A 23,699-nucleotide genomic window follows, 5' to 3' on the forward strand; every position below is an offset into this window, starting at 1 on the left:
TAACATAAATACTTACAGCAAATAGCGGAAGTTAGCACAAACACTTTTAATATTTTTTAATAAAAAATGTTTACAAAATTAAAAAATAAAATTGTTTGAGTTTAAAATGCAATAAAAAAAAACATGTATGTTTTTTTTTAAATAAAAAAAACTTTTAATTAGAATTCTTCTATAAAATCGTAACAATTTTTACATATTATTTTAAGAAATAAACTCATTAACAAAAAAAAAAAAAAAAGACGACATGGACCCCGAAGAAACAGGAAATCATTGGCGGGTCCACGTGGCAGAAATGCAAAACAGTTAACGCAAAACCAAAGAACAGAACCAATTCACCTCCTCCTTCAATCGTCAAGATTCCGACTATGGAACAAATCTTCACTCTCACATTCTCCTCTTCCGCCATTTCTTCAATGCCATTCGCCTACGCACAGCGTTGCTATTAGCTTCCTTCTTCTTCTTCTTCTTCTTCTTCTGTTTTGTTTGGCTTTGGATTTCGCACGTCTCTCTCCGAATCTTCCCTCATGTCGTTCTTTTCCGGTATCTTACTCGGCATTGTTGTCGGCGTCTTACTGATCGTTGCTCTTGCTCGCGCTGCGAGTGTTCGCGCCAAGTGTCGCTCCGATTTGGTATCTCTCTTTTGTATATTCTTTGTTCCGCTTTGGTGCGATATATGTATGCTCTGTTTTTTTACCTTTTTTTTGTGATTTAGGCGATGACTATTGCGGCATTTGCAAGAATGACGGCACAGGATTCGAGAAAAGTTATTCCCAAGGAGTTTTATCCGTCGTGGGTTGTTTTTACGCAGCAACAAAAGGTTCGCTCGTTTTTCTTTTTGTTACTTGATTAATTAGAAGATCTCATTCGATACAAGAGTCTGGATCTGCTAGTGGTGGATTAATTTCAGGATTTCGAGTTATAATTTCTTTGTAATTTGCAGTTACATTGGCTCAATCATCAGCTTCAGAAAATCTGGCCATATGTTGATGCGGTAATCGAAATCTTCACTACTCCGTCGTCTTAATTCGTTGTTAAACTGTACAATAGAATGTAGTTTTGGTTCTGGAGTCGATTCTTCTTTTTCCTTCTGTTATTATGTCCTGGCATTCTATGGAATGGCGATTTCTGTAGGCAGCATCGGAGCTGATAAGGAGCAATGTGGAGCCGATTCTCGAACAATTTCGACCGGCTATATTATCCTCTTTGACGTTCTCGAAGTTGACCCTTGGTACTGTATCTCCAAATTTTACAGGTATAAATTGGTTTAAATATCAAGTAATTGCAGCCCTAGAAACCAGATTCAGTACTAGCTATCACGACCTTCTTAATCTAAACAATCTGAATTCATTCATACTAGCAAGATAGGCGTTCTGTTCTGTAGGAATCGATGTACTTGAAGATGAGGCAGACACTGGTGGAATAACCTTGGAGTTGGAGATGCAGTGGGATGGTAATCCAAACATTGTTCTTGACATTAAAACTAAACTCGGCGTTTCTTTACCAGTACAGGTAATAAGGAGATTAATTAAAGTGGGTAGACTTATTATGATGTGTGAATCTGAATTAAATCACAAGAAATAAGCTCTTGGTTCTTTACTAAATTAGATGTTTTCATGTATGTTCAAGAGCAGTTATGTAGCTGCTTCTCCCTTACCAATTTCTTCTCTTATATACTGACTTATTTATTAGGTAAAAGATATTGCATTCACAGGGCTTTTCAGATTAATGTTCAAACCATTGGTCGACGAGTTTCCTTGCTTTGGAGCAGTGTGTTATTCTCTGAGGAAGAAGGTAAATTGCCATCTCTATACTGTTGGATAATGAAATCAGAAGGTTATATGTTTTTGAAGGTATTCATATTTCTGCTGCAGAAAAATCTTGATTTTAAACTTAGGATTATTGGAGGAGATATATCATCTATTCCTGGGGTTTCTGTTGCTATTGAGGTATGTCAGACTTGATCTTTCTGATTCTTGTTGGCACAACAAATTTCTGTAGCACAAGCCAAATTGATGGACTCTTCTCATTCCAGGAAACAATTCGAGATGCAATCGAAGGTAGCATAATGTGGCCTGTTCGGCAGATTGTGCCCATCATAGCAGGAGATTATAGGTATGTCAAGCATGTCGAGGATTATTGGATGTGAGTCCCACATTGGTTAATTTGGTGGAAGAGCCGAAAGCAAAGCCATGAGAGCTTATAATCAAAGTGGACAATATCATACCATTGTGGAGAGTCGTGATTCCTAAGATGGTATCAGAGTCATGGCCCTAAACTTAGCCATGAAATAGAATCCTCAAATATCGAACAAAGAATTGTGAGCCTCGAAGGTGTAGTCAAAAGTGACTAAAGTGTCGAACAAAGGGTGTACTTTGTTCGAGGGCTCTAAGAAAAGAGTCGAGCCTCGATTAAGGAGAGACTATTCGAGAGTTCCATAAGCCTCAGGAGAGGCTTATAGTGTACTTTGTTCGAGGGGAGGATTGTTGAGGATTATTGAGGATTATTGGGTGTGAATCCCACATTGGTTAATTTAGTGGAAGATCATATATATCTCCATTGGTATAAGGCCTTTTGGGGAAGCCCAAAGCAAACCCATGAGAGCTTATGCTCAAAGTGGACAATATCATACCATTGTGGAGAGTCGTGATTCCTAACAAAGCAACCATAATAAGAAAAATTACTTCATGGTCGATTACGATTAATTTTTGACAATGGCATGCTCATATGTGGCTTCCTCTTTTACTATGTATAGTGACTTAGAGGCGAAGCCTGTTGGAACATTAGAACTGAAGCTCGTGCAAGCAAAGGAATTAACCAATAAAGACATTATAGGAAAGTCAGATCCTTATGCTGTGCTGTTTATACGGCCATTGAAAGAGAGAATGAAAACAAGTAAAACCATTGTAAGATAAAGTTTCTCTTGTCATTTTTTTTAATCTTTGATGGATCAACTAAAATAAGTTTTTCTTTTGCTGTATCCGGATAGAACAATCAATTGAATCCCATATGGAATGAGCACTTTGATTTCATTGTTGAAGATGTGTCTACTCAACACTTGACTATAAGAGTTTTTGACGACGAAGGAGTTCAGGCATCAGAACTAATTGGATGTGCTCAATTTGCATTGAAGGACCTCGAGCCTGGTAAAGTGAAGGATGTTTGGTTGAAGCTGGTGAAAGATTTGGACATCCAAAGAGATAACAAAAACAGGGGTCAGGTCAGAACTCCATGACATCAAGTTTTCACTTCCCCGTTCAGTTAAAAGGAGTTATCTACTCAACTTTTATGCGCTTATACAGGTGCATTTGGAGCTTCTTTACTATCCCTTTGGCACTGATAAGAACCTCTATACAAACCCATTTGACCCAGATTATACATTAACCTCGGTGGAGAAGGCTCTACAGACGGCTCCGTATGGCTCAGAAGATTCAGATTCTGGAAAACCAAGTTCCCCACAGAAGAGGGATGTGATAGTGAGAGGAGTCCTGTCTGTGACAGTAATAGGTGCTGAAGAATTGCCTTCTGTAGATTTCATGGGAAAAGCCGATCCGTACGTTGTCCTCGTTATGAAGAAATCCGAGACCAAAGTTAAAACCAGGGTGAGATTCTCTCAGTTTTGCAGTTTGTCTTTTCAAAATTTCTTTCATTTCATCTTTATACAAATCCTTCTTTTCCTATTTCTCTATCTCTCGTCCATAATAATCCTTCAAATTGTTTGTGTTTGTGTCGAGGATTGTTAGAAGGGAGTCTCAAATTGGCTATTTTAGGAAATGGTCATGAGTTTACAAGTAAGGAATACATCTCCATTCGTACGAGGCTTTCTAGTGACGCCCAAGACAAAGCAATGAAAGCTTATGCTCAAAGTAGACAATATCATACCATTGTAGAGAGTCGTTATTCCTAACAGATTGTTCACGACAAATGATTATCCTTGTTAATATTTGGAATATTTAACTTCAAAATCTCATTGAATGATTCGCTAGGTTGTACATGACACTCTGAACCCTGTCTGGAATCAAACGTTCGACTTTCTGGTGGAGGATGCATTACACGATTTGCTAATTTTAGAGGTCTGGGATCATGACACTTTTGGAAAGGTAATCTTCTCCATCCCAATCATTTTATTTTAGCTGCCTAGAATTTGACGTTAGAGGATTGTTGGAAGCGAGTCCGACATTCGCTAATTAAAGGGATGATTATAGATTCATAAGTAAGGAATACATATCATTAGGAAGGATTGTGGTTCCTAACATTTGTTTGTGGTTTGAATATTAGTTTGATTAGTAGAGTCCCAACATGCTAACTAACTATTAAACACAAATTTACCAACTGATTGACCAGCCTGAAAAACGTGTTATCAGTTCAAGACACGATACTTACCTATTAACTGATTCAGTCATGGGTGATATTTATTTTTACTTGCATCTTACTTATAGGAATTGATCCGTCTTCCATAAAGGAGCGGAATGAAACCAAAGTTTTACAATTTTGAATCAATCTAGTAAGAGTAAATTTGACCCTTTATAAGACTTGATTAGTGTTGATATACAGGATAAACTGGGGAGGTTCTTAATGACGCTGACAAGAGTGATATTGGAAGGAGAAATTCAGGACAGTTTCCCACTGGAAGCAACCAAATCAGGGCGGATTTTTGTGCATCTCAAGTGGGCAGCTCAGCCAATCTTCCGAGACACTTGAAACAAAAAACAAGAAACCTCCTCATTCTTCCTTTCTTTCCCAGTTTGGCCAAGAGCTGCAGTGCCTCATGGTCATCACACTGAGGTACTTGATTTCAAGTGGTTAAAAAACCAAGTCAAGGGTGGGAATTCATCTCTTTCTCATCACTCCACACCACTCTCACAATACCCATTTCTTTCATTTCTGGTCTCATTATTTTCATTCTTTTTATTTCTTCTGTAGTTTTAAGACTAATAATATGTTTTAATTAAATTAACACATATTATTAGTGTTTGTGCTGCTCTCTCTCTTGCAGTTTAGCTGAGGAGTTGAATCATCTCGGAGATATATGTTCCGTTAAAGTGATCACAACTTAACGGTAACTGACATGTACTTCTTTTTTAAAAATTAAAAATTCAAATTTTTATATCAAATGTTTACCATACTAAAAACGTAGAGATACACGAACTACTTGTCGCATCTAATAATTGAAGTGGGTAAAGTTTTGAGATTTTTTTTAGATGTAATAATAATTTAATCATCTTTAAAATGTATAAATGTATAAATGGTCAAGTAATTTTTGTCTCCACGTGTGTAAAAGGACTTTAACACACGTGTCGTGTTGGGGGACCGTACTTTGAACCAAATGGAGGGAAGCCACCAAGGCAATGGAATCGGATATTAATAGCATAGAAACAATCTCATGAACATTTATTTAGGTAAATGTTAATTTTTTAAAATATATTTGTAGATATTTTCTGTACTGTGATATGTAAATTTGAATGTTTATCGCCTATTTTAATTTTGTGGGGAAATTATTTTATAACATATTCAAATTTATGGTAAAATAAAATTAAAAATTAAAAATTAAGAAAACAGTGATAGCCACACATATTTTTTATATTCATAAAATAAAATTAATGATAAAATCTCGTTATATCCAAATATATTGTTTTGTTACGTAATTTACTCAACAAAATTTTTCATGTTCTTAAACAAATTGTCAAATCCACTGTGTCATATGGTTGAGTTGAATTAGGTAATTGTAACCGTCTAAGCATCGCTAGCAAATGATGATTTCTATTGGCTTTCTTTTCCAGGTTTCCTCGTCAAAACTGAATGAACGGACTTGGTTTAATCCAAAATTACGATTTTACTACAAATGGGCGAGAACAAATAATCATTCACTTCTTTTAATTCTATTACCGTATATATATATATATATTTAAATATACATTTAATTCTATCTAAATAAATATTTTTTTCATTTTACAAATTTAAAATATAATTTATTTGACATTATTGGACTTCAAAAAAGAGAGAAAATTATTGATATTCTAAGAAGGAAGAAGAAAAAGAATATGAAACTGAATTACCAACTTCTCCCGGGCGGCTCTTCGCACGCCTCGCCACTTGTGCGAAATTCTCTATCATTGCATTCAATTGCTTTCAACTTACATATGCTCCGGTGGCGCTCCGGTGGTGGTTACGACCTGAATCATATTCATCGTAACCTTCGCGGAATCTCTGTTTCTCTTTTGTGTTTTGCACTGCAATGCATCAGCGTGATCCACTGCGACTTCATTTATATAGCGTCTCGTTGGTGGATCATTGTTCTTCAGTGTGTTCGAGAGATCTAGAGCGCTGCGGTAATGGCGGGAAATGGTTGGGTGAACAGTTACTTGGAGGCGATACTAGACGTTTGGCCTGGACTCGATGATGCCAAAGCGTCGCTTCTGCTGAGGGATAGAGGACACATCAGTCCTCGTTGAGGAGGTCATCACTTGCTTCGATGAAATCGATCTCTTGGGATCGAGTACGTCATTTTGATTTTTCGCTCTCTTTTAGGTTGCTTACCGGAGTATGAGGAGGTTTTTTTTTAATGCAACATCTACATCTCAGTGATTTAGGCTGCGGCTACGAGGAGGCCGCAGGGGAGGAACACGAGGCTGGAGAACATGTATTCTGGAGGATTTTGGCGCGAACGAAGAAACAGGTCTGCTTTCAACGTCTCTTCGTCTTTTTCTAAACTTCAGTTTTCGTCGATTGTAATTTCAGAATATGATCGAGTACATTACGATTTAACAACTCTAGCTGCGGTTGAATCTTGTAAAAACTAGGTGAATTCGTTTCATAATTTAGATGCATTAGTGACATTCATGTTGCTTCCGATGCATGAGTGTTTCTGAACATATTATAGATGAAACCGGAAGTTACCTAAATCGGTCTGATGAACTATTTCATATGATCGAATGAACATATATGGAGTGAAATTGTTGTTCTGTGACTTTTAGAGTCATCCTCTATTGGATAATACCGATCACATGGTTGACGATTCTCTCAAATTTTGCCTTGGCTCCCCTGATGTCTAAATTCTATGCAGCTCATTTCTTATCTAGATGCTTAATAAATTGTTGTTTGGAAGAAGGAAAATGAGTGCTTCTTACAATCATTTTGATGATGAAAAATGTAATTGCAGCTTTCTACAGTTAAAGAGCTACTGAAATTGATGAGAATCCAGTCTCTTAGATGTCATGCTTTATATTGTCAAAATGGAAAGAAGTTGAATGCCATACCCGTGTTGGCTTCAAGGTCCCAAACTCGTGAGGTACAGCTTCAGGAAAATGAATCATTTTTTATAAGGGTATGGAAACCTTTCTCTAGCATATGCTTTTTAAAAACCTTGAGGGGAAGCTCGAAAGGGAAAGTCCAAAAAGGACAATATATGTTAGCGGTGGACTTGGACTGTTACAAATGGTATTAGAGTCAAACACCAGATAATGTGCCAGTGAGGAGGCTGAGCCCCGAAGGAGATGGACACGAGGCAGTGTGCCAACAAGGACGTTGGACCACGAAGGGGGGTGGATTGGGGGTCCAACATCGATTGGAGAATGGAGAGAGTGCAAGCGAGGATGCTGGACCCCAAAGGGGGTGGATTGTGAGCACTTGGAGCATGGAGTATTGTTGCCCGTTTCAGATAGGGGGTGGATTATGAGCACTTGGAGCATGGAGTATTGTTGCCCGTTTCAGATATAATGTTTTGACATCTCCCCCCACAGAACTTGGAGCATTGTTATAAAATGTCATTAATTTCGGCCAAAAAGGGAAGAATTTTTCCCTTTGAGGTAGGAAAATCATGATAAAGATAGCGGACCAAACGTTTTTGGCTCTTTTTGTGGTATTATTGGTTATATGGCATTTTCTATTTGCACTCTATGAAGTGTGTTTTCTACATAAGCATTTTCAAACTAAAAATGATGAGTTTTGTATTGATTCCATCCACTGCAGGTCAGATTAGTTGATAACTGGAACAGATTCAAACCAAACCCATCAAGAAAAAATCTTCTCCAACTTATGAACAGGAATTTTGTTACTAAATTCAAAGGTTTAGGCTCATGGAAGCCGTCAATTCCATTCAACAAATCACAATGCTATACAGTCATTTCTTTGCATCATTAATATGAATGTGTATGAAAATCTCTACTCCACAGTACAGTTGCATCTAACATCTGCCACATCACATTTTGCCAAACCCCATACTATTTACAGACAACTCTATGTCAATACCATACACATATAAACATCTAACAGTCATCTTTTACTTTTTCTTCATTTTTCTGCGGTAATCCCTTTGACTTGTTGCCAGGGGAAAGACAGAATCAGTGCCTGATGGCAATGAAGTTGTGAGAGAGGCGCTCAATCTGAGACTTGAGCATGTCGCTGAAGGAGAAACGAGACCTGGTAATTTGAGGCGTGGATGGAGGGCTTGTCTCGTTCTTGACTCGAAGGACAATAGAGCCAATTTCCTTCTTCATGGATTCCACCATCTCCATGTCTACATCTTTGCCTGAAATGTCTTTGACGTAGAATGCATTAATTGCCTTCTCTCCTTGTGTTGCTATGTCTGCTCTCACCACATTCAGCCCATTTTCCCGCAGGACCCTTGTTATGTCTGATAGCAATCCCACCCTGTTGTTTGCACATAACTCCAGCCTCACTCCCTGACCAAATATTGTGTTAAAAAAGACATAAACATCAATACACTTGCAGCTTCATCCTGATGGTGGCGCAGGGATTAAAGTTCAGCTCCATGTAAGTTTTTCTTTACTTTCTTTGGTTAAATTACAAGATCATTGAATTCTAAGGCTGTGTCTGCTAGAATTTTCAATTTTAAGGCCTTCCATGTCGACCTATTAGAATTAGTCTTACCTCACAAACTCGACGCTCAATAGCTGCCTCTAAGCACTTTACCACCCTTTGCTTGTCATTCTCTGAATTCAAGGCGTAGCCATTCACGTGTCTGATAAAATACTCCTGCATCACAATTTCAAAGCAATAGATTAGAAGAATACTTCATATTCTTGACTTTCAATTGTAATTTACTCTGGGTGTGGATAGAATGTTAGATTAAAATGGTTGGAGTTGATGATACCTGAAAAGCATTATCTCCTTTGGAGCTAATGGAAGCATGGAAAATTACATATTGCATATCAGTAAGAGTACAAACTGTGTCAAACATAAGCCTTGGCCGATCCTTACACTCAATGCTGACAATGGAATATCCTTTCTGATCACAGCTTTCAATCCTCACCGTTATCTTCCTCCACTCTTCATTGCTTTTCCGTCTCTTTGAAATGGATTCAGAGGTCCAATCATAATCCTTAACCGAGAGCAAGAGCTGGTGAAGCCGCCTCTCAACATTGGTTGTTATGGTGGCTGATGTTTTCACTTCTTGTTGCAGTGTGTGCGCCCAACTGGTGATCAGAGGGGCAGTGGCCGCCCTAAGGACAGTGGAGAGATGCTCTTCAATGGTGGCGAGCCGGTGAGGATCTTCGATGGGACTGTCTGTAGACTGGTCTGAAATGTAAGCAATGCAGGCCAAACGAGCATTGTGGCTCCAAGCATGAGCCTCCACAACGTTGCAATGAAGATCAGCCAATGCGGCAGATATCTCGGAAAAGAGACCGGGCCGGTCGGTGCCAGTCATTTCGATGGCTGTATGCTCGCCGGAGTTATCAGATTTCAGAAGGCTGTCGGCATAGCTTCTGGTCTTGGCCGAGTTGTCAGGTCCCTTAGTTGTACCAATGGCCTGCACCATAGAAGACAGCTAAATCAAGAGATAGATATAGAGGGAGACCCTTAAACATGGATGAAGGTATGATGAAGGCTTATGAAGGTATGATGAAGGCTTCTGGATGAAGGTACGATGAATGCTTCCCAAAATGCCTCATACCAATGTATTCTTTACTTATAAATCTATAAGGCCTCATACCAATGAAGATGTATTCCTTACTTATAAACCGATGATCATTTCCTAAATTAGTCAATGTGGGACTCCTTCCCAACAATCCTTCCCTCAAACAAAATATACCATAGAGCCTCCCTTGAGACCTATGTAGCCTTCAAACAGCCTCTCCTTAATCTAGACTCGACTCGACTCCTATCTCTAGAGTCCTCAAACAAAGTACACCATAGAGCCTCTCCTGAAACTTATGTAGCCCTCAAACAGCCTCTCATTAATCGAGACTCGACTCGACTCCTATATCTAGAGTCCTCAAATAAAGTAAACCCTTTGTTCGATATCTGAGAATTCTATTGATATGACCCTGATACCATATTAGGATAACGACTCTCCACAATGATATGATATTGTCCACTCATAGCTTTGCTGTAAGCTTCTCCAAAATACCTCATACCAATGAAGATATATTCCTTACTTATAAACTCATGATCATTCCTTAAATTAGCCATCAACAATAAAGAGGAGACGAACGGAATTTTATGGACCTGCTGGATCGAGTTGATGACTTTCTGATCGGTAAGTTTGTGGCTGTTCTCATCTTTCACATGAAAAACTGCAACAAGGAAAAAACAAAAAAAAAAAAAAAGAACCCCATGAGAAGAAATGGGAAACATTTGTTCAGATTCATAGAAAGAAAGAGAAAAGAACAAGAATTTACCATCCATGAACCAGCCTGCATCACAAGAAATGTAGCTTTTAGAGATAGAAAGGTTCAAATCCGTCAAAATCTGAACCACCTCAAGAAGGAGACCTTGTTTGTTCAAGCTATCCACCTGCACCAAAAATGGAGGAGCCCTTTAGATCAACCAGTAGCTGCACAGGCAATAAACAAACAGACCAAGAATAGCTTAGAAACCCATTATTGGTACCTTGACAATGGTGCAATCCTCCATGCTTTCATTGTCAATACAGACCCTGCAACTACAGAAGGAAGAAGAAGAAGAAGAAGAATTAGGATTGATTTGGATGGAGGAGGGGATTAAGTTGTGGAGGTAAAGCACTTACGTTGGGCCATTGATCCTCTCAGGAAGGGTATCAAATTCAGGATCAAAGTAGGGCCAACAGACATTCTTCATGCTGCAGAAAAGAGGGTCACAGAAAAGAGAGAAGAAGGAGAGAAAGAGAGAAGGAAGGAATGATGAGAAATGGAAGTGCCAACCATGGAAATGACCTAAAGAAACCTATAATTAGGGGCCATGCTTGAATTGAGGGATCATCAATTTGCTCTGCCATGCAAAAATAGATAAAACAGAGGAAAATGAAAAGAAAAGAAAAGGAAAACAAATTAGAGAATGAATAATAATGGGCACCCTCAACACAAACAGATTATAAATTATAAATTAGAGAATGAATTTTCAAACCATTTATGAACTTTGAGGAGAAGAGAAAGGAAAATACGTGCCCAAGTGAGATGATGAACATTAGAGTCAAATTAGGACCGTCTACCGAAAAAGAACCATATTCTACTTATATCGGTTATTTATACAACATTTAGGTCGGGTTTGATAACCATTTTGTTTATGTATGTCTTAAATACTACTTAAGTGTTTTTTTTTTAATTGGCTAACAAATTTAATATTTTAATTAAGAAATACGAAAAAAAATAATCAAAAAAAAATAATCACAATTTTCAATAATCAAGAAGTTTCATTTACTAGGAAGATTTGGTAGTTTTAATATTTTGTGGAAAGTTTATTACTTTATTCAAATATTTACAATATGGGAAGTTATTTAATGTATAGTGATAATTGCTCCTTCCTTTGACGGCCTTCAATTTTATAATCTGTGGATTGTTTGATTTGGTAGGTTTTCAAATCCTTTCAAATCCATGGATTGCTTGTTTCCAAGAATCTGTAGGAATTATTGTTTTTTTTTTTAATCAATGAAAAAGATTAATTAATTGATTCCAACATTATAAATTAAAAAACCAACCATATCCTCATCAGATTATTAAATGTTAATTTTGTTCTTACACTTTAATTTCATTATATATATACACATATAATACCAAAAAAAAAATGAACTTTTTAGGATTTGTATTAAATATAGATATTAAATCTAAAAAATACGAACCAAAATACTATATATAAGAAATAAACCAGAAATTATGAAGATAAAGTAACTAAAATAGTATTTAAACTTCCGCTTTAATTTAATTTATTACTAAGTTAGAGAGTCCAAATTTTCATACTAGTTGTATTAAAACCTTCTCTCGAGCGTTTGATGAATGGCATTATACAACTAGAACCTCTTAAACCAAAGAACGTCTTTTTTCAACACAACACAACCTTTGATGAATGAAATTATACAGCTAGAGCGTCTATTTTTTTTTTCTTCACTCGAGCTAATTCGGCTAACTCGACGCTAAACTGTACATTTTTGTTCAATATTCATACCAAGACAGTGCATGAACAATGTAATTGGTTACTACTAACCAAGACAAACTTCTCTTGATTCGACTGTTTTAAGACGTTTATTTAGTCGATGTCAGTTTCGTAAAGCCATGTAACGAAATTGAATAAGAGAACAAGATGGTAAGAAAAGAACTTGTAATGAATAAAGAAACCAAATGGTAAAAGCTTTTCTGGAATGGGCTATTTTACCTAAAATGAACTTCATGACTTGAAAAGAGAAATGCATATGAATGGCATTTGTAACTGCTGGATATTAAGAATGGAATCATCAACTAGAAACCTCACAAACTCAATCATGAGAACCCTATATTTAGAAACGATTTGCTATATCGTTCAATCTCCCATTCCGCGCTCCCCGAACCGGTAAACCAGTCAAAATACCAACTCAAAACAGTAACATTCTTCTCTCGTGATGTTATCCATCTTATAGCGCTCTATTAAGGAGAAAAAAGTGGCTGTGTTACCATTGTGGCTGTGACGACCAAGCGTTCGATCGATCAAGCATGGTTGAACCATGGTCCAACTGCACCACCATTCACATGTCCATTGCTGTGGATCCCTGAGCCATTGGGCATGAGTGAAGGAAGCATCCCGACAGCCATTGGGGGAGGTGCTGCAGAGTACAACCCGTGACTGTGAGCGAGGGAATGAGGGCTCACGAGAGGACTGCCAGCTGGACTCCCTTTGCGCTGCTGAAGAGTATGGATTTGCCTTAATCCTTCTTCGTGAATTCGGGATAATGTCTCCAGCTCCTTCATTGACAGAGCTTCCAAACCAGCACCATAGAGAGGGGCATGTCTGGACATCTCTTCTTGTAGTGATGCTTCAAGTGAATGGATATATTGCTGCAAGAGAAGGAAAGGTTGCATCAATCCAACATGCCTCAAGAATTGTTCAGTTACAATAAAGAAGAGAAAGAGGCAGTGGCACATTGTGTTTTGAGTGTGGGTTTAGTTCTAAAACTTTTCTAACTTTTTTTCATCTAAATGAATAGGTCGGTCCCCGTTCCACACCTCTCGACAAACTCCCCCGCTCTTCGTTGAAAAAAGTAAAATGTCATGGTAAAAATGCCAATGTGTCATCAACAACATCAAGTCATTGCTGCTCCTGGCCTCTCCTTCCTTTCCTTCCAGCAACTTTTCCCTCTGAATCCCGCCCTCGTTGAAACTTTCGCTTTGAATCGCACTTCAGTCTCGTAGTAGATCACATCTTACCTCTCGCACATTTTCCCGCCAAATAGTTGCTGCCACTGGCGAGATAACTCAATTCTTGTTACTTCTTAGAGCCTGCCTAATGCCCATATGACTTCACCTCCAGCCTGATCAAGCTCACATTCTTCCTACTTCTCGAGGTTCATGTTCATCGTGATTTATTCTATTTCTTTTTACGCCCGTCTGCTAGATACCTATGCAAGATTACCAGTAGTAAATATTACTTCATCTCTCCAAAGCAACTACCCTAGCCTCTCAATCTCAATTTCCCCCAATCCCAAGTGCATTTCATCTCCACTATCATCGTCACATCATCCCCACTGCTTTCTAACCGAACTTGCAAGCTCGTAGCAATCAATACCTGAGCAGAGATATTATTCCAATGCTAACCAATTCCAACTGAGATCTTTGATTCTTTCTAACACATCAAAACCAAGTGAAACCTCCCATGTTCCACCTCCAACTCTAGCTCCTCTTCCAGTGTCTCAGGCAAAAACATTTCAGGTTCTTTGGTTGTTACAAACCCATCCCCAAAGCTTTGGTGTAAAACACCCTTCATTTCAGTTTTGTACCCTCTGCTTTTCATCAAGTTCATGGATGCCATAATGTTATATAGATTCTGGATCCACCCCAAGAATATGCTCTGCTTCCATTGATAAGATCCAGGATTGTGGCATATACAGAGGTCGATAGACTTTCAAGGGGACTACCTCCTCTTTTTAAAAAAATAAGAAATGATCATTGATGATGTCAGGTAGAAGCTTGAGTCTTCGGGAGAAACTTAGGGTAGCTTTTTCGCACAACAACATAATCCTCGATGTTTATCTACCATACCTTACTTCCCTATCCCCTTGTTATTACTGTTGTCATTAAGAAATTCTAACTATAGATGAGCCCTAAACGAACAAAGGTACTTCTACAATAAATCTTCACTGTTGAATAGATTTTTCCAAGTATGATGCAGATTTAACAAGACCTATACATAATTTATCAACTATAATGCTATTATAACATTTGTAAGATCACTGAGCTTATTTATTCGTTAAATTTGGCAGAAAACCGCAATTTAAATGAGCTGATGAAAATCTAACAGATAGATTAGTATCATGGTAGAAGTAGGAAAAAACCTGGCAGGCCTGCAATTTAGCTTCCATCCCATCAATATATGCTTCACATCGAGCAATCTGCTCCTCCTTCTCCCTCTTTTCGCCTTCAGTCTGTCCAACTGTTTGTGTAAGCCGGCGAACTTCGTCTTCCAATGACTGCCGGATTTCTTCCCTCGTCATATTTTCATTTGCATACCGTTTCAGTTGTTCGTCAAATCTTTTTCGAGCAGCTTCAGCACTCTTCAACCTCTCAGCAAGTGCATTTTTTTCCTTAACCACTTTCTGCCACATGAGAGATTCATGTCGTTAACAAGCTTAACTAGGCAACAACCAACTATTAGAAGGAAAACAGCTAAACTTCCCTAACATGTGGGCACAGAGCAATGGATAAGGAACGTAGCAACAAGATGTGAACAAAAAATCTTGAGGCTTTTATGGCTTGGGCAAATGTTTTTCTGTTAGTCTTTTGGTTACAGTTCAATTTATTATCCATACTTCTCGGAACATGTGTGCATATGTAATGGTAAATTCAGATCGTTATCATCCAAACAATTTTCTGCCCGTGAAGAAAGGATAGCCATTAGTTGAATAAACATTAGCTTAAAGTCAATTGATACCTTCATCTCATCACGTTTTCGGGATTTCAACTGCGCAATTTGAGTCTCAGCATCATGGAGACGATCATGGAGAACTTTCTTCTCTGATGTTAACTTCACAACCTCATCATCTCGCTCAGAGCGAAGCCACTCAAGCTGACTCTCAATGTCATGCATTTGTTCAGAAAGTTCCTTTCTCTCGCGAGAAAATCTCTCCATCTCAGCCTTCATCTCAGCCTGTCAATTTTTTTTAAGATTGACAATCATAAACCAGTAATGGGATAACAGCATAAATTTTACATCAAAATTGTGTTTTATATATATATTAGTTTTTAAATTCACCATGTTTTCTTTGACGTGATGATTCCTTAAATCTCGCCATCTATATACCCGTTCCATGGGCAACTGAATCTAACTTCTGAGAAATGTACATGGGTAAGCAAGAATTAAATACCTTTAGGCGATTGATCATGGCTTCAGATTCACCAAGTTTTTGTGAAAGAACAGCTTTTTCTTTCATCATATTTGAAATTTCTACTTTGCTTTCTTCACGGATACGGATGATTTCATCTTCAGTAGCACATAACTGGTGCCAGAGAGCAGCACGGTCAACATTTGCTAGTTCTGCAACATCCCGCATCATATTTAGCACAGGTCTAATTATTTCTTGTTCATCACCAATCAACGTAACCAAAATTTCCAAATCCATATCTACTTCACGGTTATTATCTGCACTGCTGGTGACACGGTCAACCAATCTTTTCAGCATCCTGGCTCGATAAGATTCACTTGCATACCACTTAAACAATGATGGATAAAGCATTTTCACAAATCCTCTAACGCAAGGGTCTCTAGAGAGTGCTAATGTTTCGGCAAGACCAACAATAGAAGTAAAATCATCCCGCTGGACTCTCAGCTGCTCACTAGGTTCACCATCTATTACAGAATCTCCATGCTGGAAGCTTTCAGCTACGAATCTAGCATTGCTATTTGCTTTTTGAGCAAGACGTTTTTTCAACACCACAGCAACAGATTTAGCTGTGATGGCACCACGAGCTACAGCTCTCTCAAATGTCTGTGATGCTTCAACGGCAAGACAAGGTATAGATAACATCTCAATCAAGATATAAATATCAGAAAAATGACGAGCAGCATGTAAATCCTGCTCATCCAACGGATGCAGACTTTCTGAAGCAGGGCCAGGTTCACCAAATAAGAAAAGCTCACGTGATATCTTTGAGTGGAAATCATCAGCATCATCATCATCATCACAATCAATATCTCTGAGTATAATATCAGAAACATCACCCCAGCTATTTACTGTTTTACTTAATAAATCAAGAACACATGGGGAAACATCCATGCCCAAATTCTTCAGCCTAACACGAACAGATCTCACCTATGGAATGAAGCAGAATAAGGTTGTAGAACTCAGAAAAGTAAACACAATAATAGAGTAAAAAGGTTGCAGAAAATATAAATGAAGCCCATTCATTCCATATACATACTGCTTCAGAGAGATGTTGGCACTGAGCTCCAGCTTTGAAAACAAAATCCATAGTTGCAGCAAGAGGCTCATCATTTGAATCTGCTAAAAACTCAATAGATTTAAATAGAACCTGTTCCCAAACTTCAGTACCACACTCCAATTGACTAAGAGCACCAAAAACCTAAGGAAAAAATCAATGTCCCAATTAAGAGAAGCGTTCTCAAATCAAATTTTAGAAGAAACTAAAATTCCAACACAGCATAAACCACAGAAGCACGGGCATTACACAAAAAAATCGGGAAAGTCAAAAGTAATTCAGTGAATACGAGTAGAAAGGAGGAATAAAGAACACTGTGCTTACAGGTATCCGCAGTGCTGGCTCAGCACCGGGCTGTTGAAGCCGTTCTAGAAGCACACCAGCAGCCAAAGGATGTTCTGAATGCTCAACTAATTTGGGTACTAGTGCAACCAGGTCAGACTGTAGATGCTTGGGAGCTTTATCCAGCACAAGAGACATCTTTTGTGCGGATTGAGGCCGTCTTTTTGGCTCAGGACATCCTCGGGAGACAGCCCCATCTAGGGCTCTCAATGAATTCACAATCAAGCCTAAAAGCTCCTCAGATTGCTCAGGCCACTTGGTCTGCAAATTCAATTGGTGCTACCAATAAAAATCAATGAACAAAAGGAAGTCATTCACCAGTCAAGCAGCAACAAAATGTACCTTTGTACGAAGGAAGACACTCTCTGAAACCCCAGCAGATGTTTCAGGTGGATGTATTAGCTCTTCAGGTTGAGACCTGCCCTGCCTATCAGTTCTAGTCATGTCCGAGCTTTGTACAGCAGGTGCACTACTACTTTCATCAACAATATCCAATCTCTGAAATGGAGGACAATCTGCAGTCTCTATTGCTCCATTTTCATTTTCATTTTCACCTTCCAGTGGTGTAGTAGTAGCTCCACTGCTAGGAATGGAAGGCTTCGAATTTGCTTCCAAATGGTCCCCAGAGCCCCCTTCTGAAGGTTGGCAACACTCGACCATTATATCCAAGAGTAAATCAATGATTGCCTGCTGTAAAACTTTGACTCCCATAAGCAAATTCATTAAACTGGGGGAAGACTCATCTGTCTTTGAGACCTTTTTCCCATCGTTGCTACTGGATAGCTTAGTAGGAAGAAGCAAGCGCTTAACTTTAGCAGGATCATCAAGATAAACACGAAGTCCAGTAAGAAAGCCTGCAATTGCACCAGCATCCATCAAAAGTTTTTCTCGCAAAGTGACCTGTGGTTGTGAAGGATTATCTCCATATGTTAGATGAAATCCGGCTGTAGAGAGAAGGTTTCTAAAAATGTCTTCTTCATCACCACTTATTCCTTCACTGTCTTCAGAATCAATGAGATCATCTGGATCAGTAGTCAAAGCATCCTGATCATCTTCTGAAGCCAAAACCTGAGAAGGAAGGGTACCGCTTGAAAACAATCACATAACCATCTTGTCTTGTAAAAGATATGGGAAGAATTTTTAAAATATTAATTTTAGAATAACTGATTTCTAAATAACCTATAAGAAATAATATTCAGAATTTATCCAAAATTGTAGCACAACAGTTATCAAAATAAGTATCCATAAATTTCTTCCTTTTCCCTAATCAGTTCTACGCTTCTATTGATAAGCATATAGCAGAAATGTGAACCACTTGTCAGATAAAAATCAGGAGAAAGAAATATTCTTCTATGCCATCTTTTATTTTATCCATTTAATGCACTTAAAATTATGGCTTCCTTCAGATAGTCTTCTTCCTCAAACAATTCTATCATAGAACTCAAGATCAAAAGGTTAAATGTCAATAACTTTCACTTACTGACATAAGACAAGAAAGCAATAATGCAAGGAAAAAGAAAAAGAGTTAAGCTCAAGTATATAACTCCCGTGAGATTGTAGCTCTTGATGCATATGAAAATTTATAAGAACAGATTTTGCACCTCCTCCTCAAGCTATAGACTTAATGGTCTTAAAGCAATTAGATAGAACCTCTTGGATATAGTATCCCTTTTGTAATATTTCATATCATCAATCAAATATTTATTTTCTATCTTATTATTCGGGATTGGAACCCATTTTATGATAGTATTCTTTTGGTTGGCCACCCTTCATACGGTATAGCCTTTTGTATTCTTTCATTTTTCTTAAACCGAGAAAAAATCCACTTACCTCAAGATCTGAAAACTCAAACCAAGGGCAGCAATCCAATATTTCACATACGAAAACCACCGTGTCTCGTACAAGAAACCCCGCATCTGCCTCTAGCATATCTGACACCTTCATGAATTGCAAAACTGAATTATTCCATGTCTTTGTACAAATAGAAGACTCCTTCCATACAGTTTTTGCTGGATATTTTTGATTCACCACGGCCATTTTGTATCTAACCCAAAAGTTTTTATCTGGATCACTGCCAACAGACTGATCACTCTCCAGATAGATGCAAATGGTGTCAAAGGACTCATAGACGCCTGCAATGTTTGAAATAAATTTAAAATACATACTTACGACAATTTTTTCAAAAAGATACAAACAACAAGGCTTCCACCTAATTAAGGAATATGCAAAAGACATACCAATGCGGAGCTCACATCCACCAGCTTGAAAGAATTTACTAAAGATTTTACGGGTCTCCATTATTTCCTTGAAGGACAAAAAGTTCTCCACTTTCCATGTAAATGAACTTTTTTTTGCTACCTTATCCATCACAGAGCTGGAACCAGTCGTCTCCACGTCTTGGTCAATAAAATCCTGCATCACAGATGTCTCCTTTAATATAAGAACCTCTGCTGAGAATATTACAGTATCCTGAACGAGAAAACCGGAATCCTGATCAAAGAGGCTAGTAAGTGTGACAAATTCACGCCATCCCCAGTCTTTTGCAGCTTTGGAGTACCGGTTTTGGGACTCCTTTGTAACAGACTTCTCTTCCATCTTCTGGTTCACAACTGACAACCGATGACTCACAAAACAACTCCACTCACTGGAAGTGATTCTTGAATCCGTAACTTCAAGGAAGACTGAAAGGTGACATGGTGGTTGAGACTGCCCTGATACCAGCAAGTAGAAAGAGCAATTTAATCAACGTGTCCTAAAACAAAGACTAACAATAAACTACAATATATGTGTCCAGTTAAATTGCTAATCAACTTAACATGCAACTCCACAAATATGGAGAGAATAACAATGATATCAGAGACATCTATCATGGTCTAACCATATATTGTCTCAACTCAAACCATTTCCAGCAAGAAGATATGGAGAGTTCGTGTAACTATGACCCGCATGCATTTCATGTTTTTCACCTTGATAGCTATGTCCATCAATAAATTTTTAACTTCAGACCAGACATGAGGCATCTACATTTTTTGATCTCAAAGCAGACACATCATGCGCAGCAAGACGTGCTTGAAATAAGTTCAGCTGAAAGGACCATGATAAAGAACAAAAAAATTATGCACTCCTCAGCCACAGCAGGCTAGAATGTCAAACAGAGTTCAAAACTACTAAGAGAAATCTACAAATGTTTTAAACACGGAATTATATATCATTAACAGATACAATATATATGGCATACAATTCTAGATGCTTGAGTTTCTTTTTCTTACTTTCTTGTAGCCTGTAGGAAATCTCATCCTCTTTTGAATATAATTTTGGTTTCATGTTCGTAGCATAAGTTTTTGGGAAGAAGTTCAGGCATACCTCGAGGATAAACAATAAGACGACAGTCTCGATTCCCCACCTGGAATCTCCTGCTCTTGATGCAAAGACCTGTAATCTTCCTCTTCTTCAAAAGATCCTTCAACCTTGTGAAGTTCTCAATCCTCCACGTGAATTTGCCTAGGTGACCATCTGATTTCCTAATTCCACTCCCATTTCTACCACCAATTAATCCACCATTCTTCGAAAAACTACTAAATTCCTTGATCACATGAAAAGAGGTACTAAACACAGCGGTATCATCAACTAAAAAACCAGAATCTTGCCCAACAAAATCAGACATCTTCATGTAGTCATTCCACCCCAAACTGGTATTATCCCCACTCTTATTATCAGCTGCAAACCTCCCATATGAGTCTCGATGCATGTGATTCAAAGCAGGCTTCTGGTTCAACACGGACATCCGAAACAAACACCAACAACTCCTATCAGGTAATATTACCGTCTTTTCGGTATCCTTGCTCTCTAGACACATTGATAAATACTCAGTCCCATTAACTGAGCTCTGATAGACGCTAATCCTCAAATTACACTCGCCAGCTGGGAACACGGGGCTCATTATTTTCTGGGTTTTTATCATTTCTTTAAACAAACTAAAATTATGAACTTTCCAGGTGAACTTGCCGCTGAGCACCTCAGGCACAGGGCAAGCAACAACCGATGATGCCATCATCATAGATGAGGCTGGCTCATTGTTATCCCGGGTAAAGTTTACAGACTCATTGAGGATTAGAATATCAGCAGTGATCAAAATGGACTCATTATTAAACAAATAGCCAAGCTTAGAATCAAACACGGTGGAAGAGGGAGTAAAATCGCACCATCCGTGAGATTTCTTCTTGCTAGAGAATCGATGCCAAGAATCCCGATGAACGGTCTTCGAATCATCGAGAACGTTGACGATAGCCAAACGATAGCTCGCAAAGCAATCCCATTTGGACGACGATGTACCGCGCGGGTCCACGATTTGAAGGTAGATTGAAATATACCCCGGTAGCGCTTGGGAATCCCCCTTTGGATATATCAACAGACGGCAATCGTAACCTCCGACCTCGAAGTACTTGCTCCATAGAGCCCTAGCCTTGATTCTCGGGAAATTTTGTACTGTCCATCTACACACGGCAGAGAAATCCCCCCGCCGATCGACAGTCACCGTTTCTTGCGCCCCGCCGCCATCTCTCGACCCTACGGCCAAATCCTCCGCCGCCGCCGCAGCCGATATGGATTGGGACTTCTCCAACGTCGCCGACGACGACGACGACGAGGATTGAGATTGCTCCGTCAATCCCGTGGTGGATGAAGATACTGCCTCAGATATACTCTGCTTCATTTTGCTCTCTCTTTTGAGGGCTTTGTTCGTTCGTTTGGTTTTCCCTTTAATTTTTGCTGTTTTTTTCGTTTTATCAAATTCACGTTGAGAGAAATTGAAGACGAAGAAGAAGAAAATGAATAGAGAGAGAGACTCAGAGCCAACATTATTTATAAACAAAATTAGAGGGCAACAACAGTGAAGCTTTGAACAATGACAAGCGCATGATATACTCCTTGCTAACTTGCGCCCCTTTTTTCTTTCCCTTTTTTCTCCCCATCTTCTTATTTGTATAAAAATTCGAACCTCTGACCTCTTCATCGATAAAATATGTCTAAATAAATTAATTAAACTATACTCGTGTTTACATAAAAAAAAAATTTAGCTAAACGTTCTTTGGGGAACAATTTTTATTACGAGAGTATCGTACTCCCCTTTTTCTCCACTGTTCGTGAGGTATTCTATTTGTTAGATGAAAGTCCCACATTGGCTAATTTAGAGAATGATCATGGGTTTATAATCAAGAAATACTATCATACCATTGTGAAGGGTCGTGTTCATTTAACACTACTGATTTCTCGTGTGACGTGTTTTTTTAATATCTCGTATGTGAAGTAACGAGATTTAAATTTTCGACCTTAGAGAAAGAAAATGTGATGATTATGATTGAGTTATGCTCGTGGTTTTTTTTTTTTTTTTTTTGGCCCAGATGTAGGATGCACGTAGCCGAGATCCTCCGTCTCAGTTGTACCGCGTTAGCATTTAGAGATTTTTAATGGAAGGACGGTGATCCTTGTGGTTTCACCGACTTTGCATTATTTAGTCATTATTCTAACTCCTAAAATTTTTATTTTTTCTATGTGTCGAGAGCTACTAAAAATAAGTGTTCATGCATTGGGAGACTATCAAGTGCATCGCTTTACCATATAAGGTTAGTGTGGAAAAGCGTGAGAACGAGCAAAATCCTGCGGTAATTGATATGTACCATAGCTTTAGGTAAAACATTTAAACGTCTTGCTTTTAAAGCCTGAACTGAAAAATAAAACGAATCACGAGCTTAGCGAGGCACTTTACCATATAAGGTTAGTGAGAAAAAAAAACGTGAAAACGAGCAAAACCCTGCGGTAATTGATATGTACCATAGCTTTAGGTAAAACGTTTAAACGTCTTGCTTTTAAAGCCTGAACTGAAAAACAAAACGAATCACGAGCTTAACGAGGCACTTTACCATATAAGGTTAGTGAGAAAAAAAAAACGTGAAAACGAGCAAAACCTTGCGGTAATTGATATGTACCATAGCTTTAGGCAAAACGTTTAAACGTCTTGCTTTTAAAGCCTGAACTGAAAAACAAAACGAATCACGAGCTTAACGAGGCGTGGAATTTGAGGTAGTCACATTAAACGCATTTGTTAGTTTTAGTATTTTTTTCATGTCGAGAGCTACTAAAAATCAGCGTTCATGCAGTGGCTGACCATCAATGCATAGCTTTACTATATAAGGTTAGTGTGAAAAATGTGAAAACGAGCAAAACCCTAATTAAAACCAGAAAAGCCGTTATTAATCCAAAACGTAGAGTAACGACTGTAAAAATCAGTAATTTTCAAACGTTCAAACAAGTCGTTCCGTGTTACATAAAATTTAGAATTTACGAGAGTATAATTAAAATTTAATTAAAAAAAAACATATTCAATTCAATATCTTATAATTAAAATTTTAATTATATATATTTGGACGAATTTTTTTTAATCAACCAAAAAGTTTGTGCAGACCTACCAACACAAACCAATCTATAATCATTAAAACAAACCAGGCAACTTTGCCTTAGTAAAAAGTG

At 38.2% G+C, this 23,699-nt stretch overlaps 4 protein-coding genes across 9 annotated transcripts; 2 read left to right on the forward strand and 2 right to left on the reverse strand.

The window, feature by feature from the left end:
- Positions 1-356: 356 nt before the first annotated feature.
- On the forward strand, positions 357-4,987 carry LOC111446724 (synaptotagmin-4-like). The gene is made up of 13 exons (XM_023085660.1): positions 357-629; positions 713-817; positions 941-991; positions 1,132-1,252; positions 1,382-1,509; positions 1,690-1,791; positions 1,872-1,946; positions 2,033-2,112; positions 2,753-2,903; positions 2,987-3,217; positions 3,300-3,599; positions 3,984-4,097; positions 4,552-4,987. Exons 1-13 carry the CDS (start codon positions 525-527, stop codon positions 4,696-4,698), a joined length of 1,710 nt encoding a protein of 569 aa, XP_022941428.1. The 5' UTR covers positions 357-524; the 3' UTR covers positions 4,699-4,987.
- A 1,191-nt stretch (positions 4,988-6,178) lies between these two features.
- LOC111446729 (probable sucrose-phosphate synthase) lies at positions 6,179-8,403 on the forward strand. Of its 3 annotated transcripts, XR_002711134.1 has the most exons (4): positions 6,179-6,493; positions 6,588-6,673; positions 7,157-7,285; positions 8,324-8,403. XR_002711134.1 is itself a non-coding variant. In XM_023085667.1 (3 exons), exons 1-3 carry the CDS (start codon positions 6,560-6,562, stop codon positions 8,345-8,347), a joined length of 267 nt encoding a protein of 88 aa, XP_022941435.1. In that variant the 5' UTR covers positions 6,540-6,559; the 3' UTR covers positions 8,348-8,403. The 3 variants fall into 3 exon arrangements, 1 of the variants encoding a protein (XP_022941435.1); XR_002711135.1 differs by lacking the exon at positions 7,157-7,285 and having other exon boundaries at positions 6,580-6,673; positions 8,324-8,399; XM_023085667.1 differs by lacking the exon at positions 6,179-6,493 and having other exon boundaries at positions 6,540-6,673.
- On the reverse strand, positions 8,058-11,258 carry LOC111446725 (ACT domain-containing protein ACR2). 3 transcript variants are annotated; one of them, XM_023085663.1, is made up of 7 exons: positions 10,985-11,258; positions 10,849-10,900; positions 10,638-10,752; positions 10,465-10,532; positions 9,110-9,766; positions 8,887-8,991; positions 8,058-8,678 (listed from the first exon to the last, which is right to left on the reverse strand). In XM_023085663.1, the coding sequence occupies exons 1-7, from the start codon at positions 11,053-11,055 to the stop codon at positions 8,337-8,339; spliced, it is 1,410 nt and encodes a 469-aa protein (XP_022941431.1). In that variant the 5' UTR covers positions 11,056-11,258; the 3' UTR covers positions 8,058-8,336. The 3 variants fall into 3 exon arrangements, with proteins under 3 accessions (XP_022941431.1, XP_022941429.1, XP_022941430.1); XM_023085661.1 differs by having other exon boundaries at positions 10,465-10,752; XM_023085662.1 differs by having other exon boundaries at positions 10,465-10,752; positions 10,849-11,258.
- A 1,256-nt stretch (positions 11,259-12,514) lies between these two features.
- LOC111446723 lies at positions 12,515-22,010 on the reverse strand. 2 transcript variants are annotated; one of them, XM_023085659.1, is made up of 10 exons: positions 20,538-22,009; positions 19,412-19,885; positions 19,005-19,306; positions 17,517-18,242; positions 17,157-17,435; positions 16,815-16,976; positions 15,761-16,705; positions 15,328-15,543; positions 14,732-14,992; positions 12,515-13,238 (listed from the first exon to the last, which is right to left on the reverse strand). In XM_023085659.1, exons 1-10 carry the CDS (start codon positions 21,883-21,885, stop codon positions 12,891-12,893), a joined length of 5,061 nt encoding a protein of 1,686 aa, XP_022941427.1. In that variant the 5' UTR covers positions 21,886-22,009; the 3' UTR covers positions 12,515-12,890. The 2 variants fall into 2 exon arrangements, with proteins under 2 accessions (XP_022941427.1, XP_022941426.1); XM_023085658.1 differs by having other exon boundaries at positions 19,005-19,885; positions 20,538-22,010.
- Positions 22,011-23,699: the final 1,689 nt, after the last annotated feature.

This window comes from Cucurbita moschata, unplaced genomic scaffold (genome assembly GCF_002738365.1).
Source record: "Cucurbita moschata cultivar Rifu unplaced genomic scaffold, Cmos_1.0 Cmo_Scf00008, whole genome shotgun sequence".
Lineage (NCBI taxonomy): Eukaryota > Viridiplantae > Streptophyta > Magnoliopsida > Cucurbitales > Cucurbitaceae > Cucurbita > Cucurbita moschata.

Coding starts and splice junctions, on each gene's coding strand:
- LOC111446729 (XM_023085667.1), top strand. CDS start 6,560: ATGCAACATCTACATCTCAGTGATTTAGGCTGCGGCTACGAGGAGGCC. Junction 6,674..7,156: donor TGGCGCGAACGAAGAAACAG/GTCTGCTTTCAA, acceptor ATGTAATTGCAG/CTTTCTACAGTTAAAGAGCT. Junction 7,286..8,323: donor CAAGGTCCCAAACTCGTGAG/GTACAGCTTCAG, acceptor ACTTGTTGCCAG/GGGAAAGACAGAATCAGTGC.
- LOC111446724 (XM_023085660.1), top strand. CDS start 525: ATGTCGTTCTTTTCCGGTATCTTACTCGGCATTGTTGTCGGCGTCTTA. Junction 818..940: donor TTTTTACGCAGCAACAAAAG/GTTCGCTCGTTT, acceptor TGTAATTTGCAG/TTACATTGGCTCAATCATCA. Junction 1,947..2,032: donor GGGTTTCTGTTGCTATTGAG/GTATGTCAGACT, acceptor TTCTCATTCCAG/GAAACAATTCGAGATGCAAT.
- LOC111446723 (XM_023085658.1), bottom strand. CDS start 21,885: ATGAAGCAGAGTATATCTGAGGCAGTATCTTCATCCACCACGGGATTG. Junction 16,977..17,156: donor AGCCAGCACTGCGGATACCT/GTAAGCACAGTG, acceptor TTTTTTCCTTAG/GTTTTTGGTGCTCTTAGTCA. Junction 15,544..15,760: donor CCATGATCAATCGCCTAAAG/GTATTTAATTCT, acceptor AAAAATTGACAG/GCTGAGATGAAGGCTGAGAT.
- LOC111446725 (XM_023085661.1), bottom strand. CDS start 11,055: ATGAAGAATGTCTGTTGGCCCTACTTTGATCCTGAATTTGATACCCTT. Junction 10,753..10,848: donor AGGATTGCACCATTGTCAAG/GTACCAATAATG, acceptor TTTTTGGTGCAG/GTGGATAGCTTGAACAAACA. Junction 9,767..10,464: donor TCATCAACTCGATCCAGCAG/GTCCATAAAATT, acceptor TCTATGGTGCAG/GCCATTGGTACAACTAAGGG.